Source organism: Triticum dicoccoides, chromosome 5B (assembly GCF_002162155.2).
Source record: "Triticum dicoccoides isolate Atlit2015 ecotype Zavitan chromosome 5B, WEW_v2.0, whole genome shotgun sequence".
Classification (NCBI taxonomy): Eukaryota; Viridiplantae; Streptophyta; class Magnoliopsida; order Poales; family Poaceae; genus Triticum; species Triticum dicoccoides.
The window spans coordinates 127,272,250-127,281,402 of record NC_041389.1 but is presented as its reverse complement, the minus strand read 5'-3'; the positions used below and the strand labels follow the sequence as shown (position 1 = coordinate 127,281,402).

The 9,153-nt window shown below is 40.4% G+C and overlaps 1 protein-coding gene across 6 annotated transcripts; it reads right to left on the bottom strand.

The window, feature by feature from the left end:
- Nucleotides 1-645: 645 nt before the first annotated feature.
- On the bottom strand, nucleotides 646-6,721 carry LOC119307775. 6 transcript variants are annotated; one of them, XM_037583854.1, is made up of 7 exons: nucleotides 5,960-6,721; nucleotides 5,254-5,498; nucleotides 4,928-5,080; nucleotides 4,087-4,294; nucleotides 3,435-3,521; nucleotides 2,871-2,912; nucleotides 646-1,169 (listed from the first exon to the last, which is right to left on the bottom strand). In XM_037583854.1, the coding sequence occupies exons 4-7, from the start codon at nucleotides 4,174-4,176 to the stop codon at nucleotides 969-971; spliced, it is 420 nt and encodes a 139-aa protein (XP_037439751.1). In that variant the 5' UTR covers nucleotides 4,177-4,294; nucleotides 4,928-5,080; nucleotides 5,254-5,498; nucleotides 5,960-6,721; the 3' UTR covers nucleotides 646-968. The 6 variants fall into 6 exon arrangements, 5 of the variants coding, with proteins under 5 accessions (XP_037439751.1, XP_037439753.1, XP_037439752.1 ...); XM_037583856.1 differs by having other exon boundaries at nucleotides 5,017-5,080; XM_037583855.1 differs by having other exon boundaries at nucleotides 4,087-5,116.
- Nucleotides 6,722-9,153: the final 2,432 nt, after the last annotated feature.

Here is a 9,153-nt window from a genome sequence, read left to right as displayed (position 1 = left end):
TAAAACAATGTGGAATAGTTTCACAGCTCATGCCACCTAGAACACCATAGCGTAATGGTGTGTCCGAGCGTCGTAACCACACTTTATTAGATACTAGTGGACCCGTTGCGCCAAATGGCGCAGAGACCTGCTGATTCCATGTTAGCGATGAAAAGAAATCCATGGTTTAGTTAAAAAATACAGGCAAGCACATGTGGCAATAAATTTAATCTCTCTTTGTTGGGGAAAACGGGGCCTTGCTGTCTACAATAGATGTATATGCACATTCTAATATGTTAGCACAAAGTCCCATTCAATATCATGCCACTAAAAATACGTGTATCTTTTTTAATCCATGTGTGAATTGTAGAAAAGAACATGTATTAGTTGTTCTATAGTTGTGAGCATGCACATACGTTAACAAATTTAACCCCCTTCAATAGAAAAATAGGTTTGTTGTCTACAACAAGATGTACATGCACATTTTACTTTGGTAGGGTAGAGTTTCATTCAAAATCACATCTCATTGAAAATATGTGTGTTTTTCAATAATCTTCTATTTGAGCAAGTACACATGGTAAGAATTTAGACCCTTCTATATATGAATCGAGCGACTTATTTATCCCTTCTTCCTCGGCAATTTTGTTCGGTCAGAGACAAAACTCCTCAATAGTACTTCCATCATCTCAATAATTAGGATGGACATCATCCACTACAATGAAGTACAATAACATTTCTCTATATATTGAACAATAATAAGATCATCTACAGTACATTTGGTCAAGCAACCAATTAGAAGAAGAATAACATTTCTCTATATCTTGAATTCCACATATGGGATTATTAATATCTCGAATTGTATGGATGGCTTCACTTGTAACAATACATATGCCTTCTGTTTATTTGCCTGACAAAATGCCCATCATATGAATAAATCAAATAGGAGGAATTGGGGATTATTTCAAACCTAAACAAAGAATTGATCCTAACTATGTAAAGTGCAGTAGCTTTAAAGCCTCTGAACTATTTTGCTGCCACTTCACCAGGAAAGTGCAGGGCTTGAAGATCCAAAAGCCGCCACTCAAGCTCTCTTCGGCCTCATAAGCCATGTTGTTGTTTATATCCTTAACCCCAAAAGGTTGCCTCTTAGCATCTCCATTGTTCTCATCCTTATTAGGTGTCAGCTTATCCTGAAGAAAAGGCCGTTAATATCGTATTACCATTAAATAAATCCACAGTTAACATGTGGATCATGGGGAATGGTGAGATGCCATATTGGGGTTCACAACACGAATAGAAGACCACTAATTTACAGAAGGAAAGAAATGCCTGAACACCCTTAAGAAAGGCCATGATGACGAGGAGAGAACAAAGAGGCTAGTAATCAAGTGAAACTTGAAATGGAATTAAAAAATACCATAATGGTGTTGCTTGGAAAAATCACAGTACAATGCACAATGGAATTAGTGCCACATATTGATGCCACTAATTAAAAACAACACCCTTAAGAAACACAATCAACTAAACCTTGAACACAAGTAAGCCTAGAGCTAGAAAACAACACATCATATTACTAAGCAAAAGGAAGTAGACATATCAAATTGAGAGGCAGAACTATTTGAAAACCAAAATGTAGGCCAAGTAAAACAGAAACATCAGTGATTTTCTCGGCATCACACGGGAGACAGCAGTAAGAAGGAAACATATAATTTCCCTCTGGGTAAAACACTGGACTCTTTAAGTAGAGTAAACAAAAAGATAAGTCTGAACATTGCTTTTATTTAGTAACAGCATAGCACAAGCTTACTTAATATCCTGGGCATAAGCATGACCACCAGCAACATATGAGGATTTGACAAATGCGAGATACCACAACAATTTTAAACTCTGCACAACTTCATGAATATACTTAATATCCTGGCAGAATTGTATCCATACTACTTGAGGAAGACTTAGATTGTGAACGGGTAATCACTGTTTCCGTCGTGGAAGAATCATAAATTGAACTCTGGATCATACCGTCATGTAACATAATCACATGGCACATACTGTTTTAAATAAAATAACGCACTTATAGTACAAATCTGAACTCAGAGAAGTTGCATATCTGCATTCTATACAGGGCCACACATCAACTACATGGTGTAATGAATGGATGGACCCATTTTAGATTTTTATGCTACAATACAGCGACAAGAAAAGAAAGGTTCAAGAAAGTATCCCTGACAGCTAGTCTCTGGTAATAGCAACTAAAGCCAATGCCTTGCCAGCTTTGACATAAAATCTAACCATATGCATTAAGGGTTAATCCAGGTAGTACAATATACTACACTTCACTGAAGATCCCAAATACTCCACGCCCAATGCATACAGAAAAGTAAATGGAAGCTAAACAAGCAAGAAATAAAGGACCAATAACTACATGCCCAAAATGACAACCGCTTTTTCTAATGAAAGTATGAAACACAGACAAAACTTCAAATAGGAAAGGGAAACAAACAACTATGCACAGCCCGTGAATTAAAAAACATAATCAATTGCTATTAGAAAAAGAGAAGGCTGCATTGCAACATGCTACAATACACTATATTCTGTACAAAATTCAGTTCTAGTAACATCTAGAAGTAATAACAATAAGGATACCAAATTAGTTTTCCAGTTATTATGAAAACAACGGAAAAAAAGTACAGACAACTAACATAAAAAGTGGAATAATTAATACACCTTGAAGCTTGAAAATAAAGCATACCAAAAGCAAGTTTCATAAGCACTAATACACCCTGCAATTTGTGTATACATGCATGAATAATAAATTTAAATCGATCAAACTAAATCGGTTATAACAGAGACAAATTAGAACTCTAAAAGTTGCATACTATGCAATGAAGTACCTTGAGAAGCTTGTGCTTCATGCTTCGCTCCAGATGCTTGTTCTTGCCAAGTTAAACACCCAAACACAACACATAAAAACATCAGGACATTTGCAAACAGTAGAAAGGAAGAAAAGAAAAAGTAGCTATCGGAAAAGAAACAGTTCTTTGCTTTTTTTTTCTTCTGTATTGAAGATGGATGAACTTACTATATAACATGCAAATGAATTCCTGTCCATTGGTTGCAGCATATAAAAATGTCATTATTGGCCAAGTTACTTCCGAGAAAAATCATCCAAAGGAAAAAAAGAATGCATTGCATTACTATATAACATGATGAATATTATGGAATAAGAATTCTATCATCACTATAATCTCCAAGAAAGGCAATAATATCCTCAAGAGAAGATGATGATAGCAAAAAAATCAACAGCGATCAAGTGCATTTATATGTAGTAATTGACAAGAGAAAGAGCAGGAGCGGAGGGGAAGCTCCTCAAAAGCTGCTCAGGGTCGCACGTCCTCGCTACATATGCTGCCGTCGGGCACACCGTCCTAGAACGCCGGTGGGGAGGCAGTGCCCACCTTACTGAACTCCTCGCGCTGTGCACCGCACATGTTGCTATTGCCGCTGATGCCATCTGCATGTGGTCGCCTGTCCTCGCTGCCCAGCTGCAGCACATGGCACACGGCACAGCCATACCCAGACAGATGAGCTCGGTTCAATGGCAGACAAAGATCAGAGCTTCTAGGACTGATAGACGATGCAGCTCATATTTTTCGTCGACACGTCTAAACTGGCCCTAAACATTATATTATTTAATGATAATGACAAGAACTTCTTAAGGCACACAGTCACAGGTTATGATTCTACCAACCTACCATTTTTACTCATTCTGCAAAATGAGCATGTCAACACTAATTTTATATGAAGCTACAATGAGAAAATAAAAACTGCGACATTAATGAAAACTGAAATCGCAATGTATGTCATGGCAGTACCTGACCTCTATTCTAATAAAATCATATTATAAGCATATATATATATATATATATATATATATATATTATATATATACATACCTCACTTCTGTTATAATAGAATTATATATATGCTTCACTCAGTGTGCCTACAGTTTTTAGAATGTAAATTTTACCATGTTTTGAGAAATCATTTCAGCATTGCAAGGAACCATTTTGCAAGTTACAACATTGCAAGTAAATCACAGACACATACATCTATCAAAAACCAGTGTTGTTTCCTCCTTTGCTCATTTTGAAATGCTGCTAGTATCCAATTGGCAAAGAGATGTATGGTCACTGGCATTTGTTCAGCCACATACGCATAGCTTGTTCAGTTCTCTGAAACCCTCTCAGTAGTATACTCATCCAGAGGTACACCACAGCTCCAACTGATATGCTTGAACCATGTATGGATCATCATACTAACAAGAATGAGAAGCATGTTAAAATCATTTGGGTATTACACATATTCTAAATAAAACTATTTCAAAACACAATGTTTTTTATCTTAGGGGAACCTAAGGGAAGAAACTATAAGTTCTGGCAGCTAACTTCAGCAAATGAAACTGAACTTATGCTTAAATGCAGGAGTGAGACAAAATAAAAAGGAGAGAAATGAACATGTGGCTATAATATGATTCCTGAGTTTTAACTTAGATGTCTATTACATGAAATCTCCGCAAGCTATATATATGCTACCAACTGTAGAAAACAAGTGCTTATTATGATTTGAAAATTTTAGTCCAGCCATTCGTTTATAAGAAATTTTTAAAGACCATCAGACAGCACACTTGCACTGTTGTACATGGCATCAAGTTTCTGCTTTACCTCTAGGAACTTCAGCATCCATGATGCAAAAATAGCAAGTAAAGCTACATATATGCTATCTTACTTGATTTAAACAACATGTGTGACTTCCCTAATCTTATTTTCTCAGAAAACCAGTGTTCTTTTTAGTTCCATGTAAAAAATAATATGCCATAAGAAAGTAATCAACTGATCATTTGCCAAGAAGTAACTGAGAGCAGCTTCTTGCATGTAAGGACATGGGTTACCATGTTTAGAGCAAGAAACACTTGAAGCAAGCATTCAGATATGCTTCTTCCATAAACTTCACAATCATCTGAAAATGCGAGTACTATACATGTGTGCACACCCAAAACATCATGCTTCCGTTTCTTCCACTGCTCTTTCAAGTTTCATTGATCCTACACAATCAACAATTCTTTCAAGTTTCATTGATCCTATACAACAAATAAAAGCATGAAGAGAGACTAAAAATGGAGCATAAAGAGAAACTAAAAATGGGGATATCAAAGGAGGAGCAGTTAGGAAAAGAAGAGGGCTGGGAGGGGAGGAAAAAGAGAGGAGGATGGCTCACCGGAGGACGAGCAGGGCGGCGATGAGGGGTGCACACCGACACAGGAAGAGGAGAAGTCTTCTCTCGCTGGATGTCGTGCGCTCCCCGTGCGGCATGACCCTCGCTCGTGCCCCTCCTTGACCCTGCATCGACCCCCTTCGCTCTGCTCTGGCGGCGGCAAGACCAGCCCACGTGCCGCTGTGCTCCACGGGCGACTGCGACCGCTGCCCCTATGCTCACCGCTGCTGCTGACGGCAAGGAGAAACCTATACAAATATACATCTTGCTTTAGAAAAATCAACAAGAGATGAATATAGAAGACCAAAATCTGCAAACTGTGCAAGAACATGGATGTACAAATTAAGGACGCAATCTCACATTCCTCAAGCAATTCATTTACATGGTCTATAAAATCACAGTGTCTTACTAAAATACAATCAGATAGAGCAGCTCAGATGCATCATTTTGTGATTGCATCATCATTTTAAATGATTGGATGCATCCTAACCAAATTGACTTCCTACTTCAACCATTCGACCTACTGCTGCCGCCATTTTCTGAAACTAATTGAGGGAAATGGCTGCATAGAGCTAAAATTCCCAAATAATCACATAGACAAAGAAAATATATGCCTTATGAGAGGAGGCTGCAGAAGATGGGGCATACCCTCATTGCCTTAGAAGAAGAAAAAGAAGGAAAGGCAATGTGAACAAGCCACATGGCATACCTCACCGACAAATACAGGGCCGAGGGGAGGAGGCCACATGGAGAAAGAGATAATATTTGGTCAAGACCTCCGCATAGCTCTCCAAGCTGCGTCCGTGGCCTTAACTGCCGCCCCCACCACCCGTCCAGCCTGCTGCACCATGCGCTGTGAAGGAGGCAAGGCGATGGCTAGAGAGACGACCTCTGCCACCCACGCGTTGTCGCCTTCTTCCTCGACCAGCCCTCCTGGCTTCCAGCCCCCGTCGTCGAACCCATGCTCCATGACTTATACTTTGTGGATGTGGGGAGAAGTAGAATAGGAAGGACCTAGGAGTGGATCAAGCCCCGGCGAAGGCCAACGCCGATCCGTGGCCCTCTCCCGCCCGCAGCCGGACTTCCATCTCCTCTTTCCTCTCTCTTTCTCCCTCATATCCTTCCTTCTCTCTCTCTCCCTCTCATCTTCTATCTCCTGGACAGATCCATGGGTCACCCTTTGCCTGCCGGTCGACATCGCCGCCGGAGAAGCTCGCCCGAAATGGATGAAATGCGGAAGGGGAGGGGAGGGGAGGGGAGGGGAGGGACGGGAGGGTAGGGGGAGACCGATGTGCAGGATGGAAGAGGAGGAAACGAGCGTGGAGGCGGGATAGGAGGAGCGAGGGGTGTGGCGGCTGTCGACAGGGGGCTAGGGTTCTTGCGGGGGGAGAGGATTGGGCGCACGGGTGCCGGCGGAGTGGGTTGTGCGCCATGCCCCATGGTGTGCGGCGCGCGGGAGGGAGGGGATTGGGTGAACAATTTACACATGGGGCGCCTCACCCAGCCAATACAGGCTCGCGACGAGCCCACAGGTCATTGGACAAAGAACAAAACCATGTGGTAAAAATGAAATTCACCAGCAGTGAAGATCAGTCGGTTAAGGTAGCTCAATTGACCTGACCTGGCCTGATCGGACGGCTGACGAAGCCCAATCCGGGGGAGCTCCCTGGAGGTGAGTTGGCTAGCTTCTTTTTTGTTTTAAATGGTGTCTATGATGTCTCTTACCGATTTACCACTATTGTTTTGGGGTTATGCATTAGAGACAGTTGCATTCACGTTAAACTATGGTTTGGCAACAAACCTAAGCTGTCGTTTCTTAAAGTTTGGGGATGTGATGCTTATGTCAAAAGGCTTCAGTCTGATAAGCTCGAACCTAAATTGGATAAGTGTGTCTTCATAGGATACCCTAAGGAAACAGTTGGGTACACCTTCTACCACAAGTCTGAAGGCAAAATCTTTGTTGATAAGAATGGAACCTTTCTAGAGAAGCGGTTTCTCTCGAAAGAAGTGAGTGGGAGGAAAGTATAACTTGATGGGGTAGTTGTACCTTCTCTCAATTTGGAAAGTAGCTCATCCGAGAAATTTGTTCTCGTGATGCCTACACCAACTGGAGAGGAAGCTAATGATAAAGATCATGAAACTTCGGATCAAGTTGCTATAGAACCTCGTAGGTCAAACAGAGCATGATCCGCACCAGAGTGGTACCGTAATTCTGGTTTGGATGTCATGTTACTTGACCATGACAAATCTACGAATTATGAAGAAGCTATGATGAGCCCAGATTCCAATAAATGGCTTGAGGTCATGGAATCTAAGATAGGATCCATGTATGAGAACAAAGTGTTGACTTTGGTGGATCTGTCCGATGATCGGTGACCCATAGAGTATAAATGGATCTTCTAAAAGAAGACTGGCGCTGATGGTAATGTTACTGTTTAAAAAGCTCGACCTGTCGCAAAAGGTTTTTGATAAGTTCAAGGGTTTGACTACGATGAGGGTTTCTCAACCGTAGCGATGCTTAAGTCCGTCCGAATCATGTTAGCAATTGCCACATTTTGTGAAATCTGGCAAATGGATGTCAAAACTGCATTCCTTAAATGGATATATCTAAGAAGAGTTGTATATGATGCAACCAGAAGGTTTTGTCGATCCTAAAGGTGCTAACAAAGTGTGCAAGCTCCAGCGATCCATTTATGGACTGGTGCAAGTATTTCGAAGTTGGAATATACGCTTTGATGAGTTGATCAAAGCATATAGTTTTATACAGACTTGCAGTGAAGCATGTATTTACAAGAAAGTGAGTGGGAGCACTACAACCTTTCTGATAAGTATATGTGAATGACATATTATTGATCAGGAATGATGTAGAATTTTCTGGAAAGCATAAAGGAAAGTTTGAAAGGAGTTTTTCAAAGAAAGACCTCGGTAAAGCTGCTTACATATTGGGCATCAGGATCTATAGAGATAGATCAAGACGCTTGATAAGATTTTTCAATGAGCACATACCTTGACAAGATTTTGAAGCCGTTCAAAACGGAATAATCCAAGAAGGAGTTCTTACCTGTGTTGCAAGGTGTAAAGTTGAGTAAGACTCAAAACCCGACCATAGCAGAAAATAGAAAGAGAATGAAAGTCATTCCCTATGCCTCAGCCATAGGTTCTATAAAGTATGCTATGTTGTGTACCAGACCTATTGTGTACCTTATCATGAGTTTGGCAAGGGGGTACAATAGTGATCCAGGAGTGGATCACTGGACAACGGTCAAAGTTATCCTTAGTTACTAAGGAAATATTTCTCGGTTATGGAGGTGATAAAGAGTTTGTCGTAAAGAGTTACGTCGATGCAAGCTTTTACACTGATTTGGATGACTCTGAGTCTCAATCTGGATACATATTGAAAGTGGGAAAATTATCTAGAGTAGCTCCATGCAGAGCATTGTAGGCATAGAAAATTTGTAAAATACATACGGCTCTGAATATGACAGAACAGTTGACTAAACTTCTCTCACAAGCAAAACATGATCACACCTTAGTACCCTTTGGGTGTTAATCACATAGCAATGTGAACTAGATTATTGACTCTAGTAAACCCTCTGGTTGTTGGTCACATGGCGATGTGAACTATGGGTGTTAATCACATACAGATGTGAACTATTGGTGTTAAATCACATGGAGATGTGAATTAGATTACTGACTCTAGTGCAAGTGGGAGACTGAAGGAAATATGCCCTAGAGGCAATAATAAAGTTGTTATTTATATTTCCTTATATCATGATAAATTTTTATTATTCATGCTAGAATTGTATTAACTGGGAACTTGATACATGTGTGGATACATAGACAAAACACTGTGTCCCTAGTATGCCTCTACTTGACTAGCTCATTGATTAAAGATGGTTAAGT

What these genes read in the sequence shown, in the direction of transcription:
- LOC119307775 (XM_037583855.1), bottom strand. Translation starts at nt 4,176, where the DNA reads ATGCCAGTGACCATACATCTCTTTGCCAATTGGATACTAGCAGCATTT. An exon ending in AACACTGGTTTTTGATAGAT is followed by an intron (nt 3,522 to 4,086) that starts GTATGTGTCTGT and finishes CATGTGCTGCAG; the next exon opens with CTGGGCAGCGAGGACAGGCG. An exon ending in TGAAGCACAAGCTTCTCAAG is followed by an intron (nt 1,170 to 2,870) that starts GTACTTCATTGC and finishes CCTTTTCTTCAG; the next exon opens with GATAAGCTGACACCTAATAA.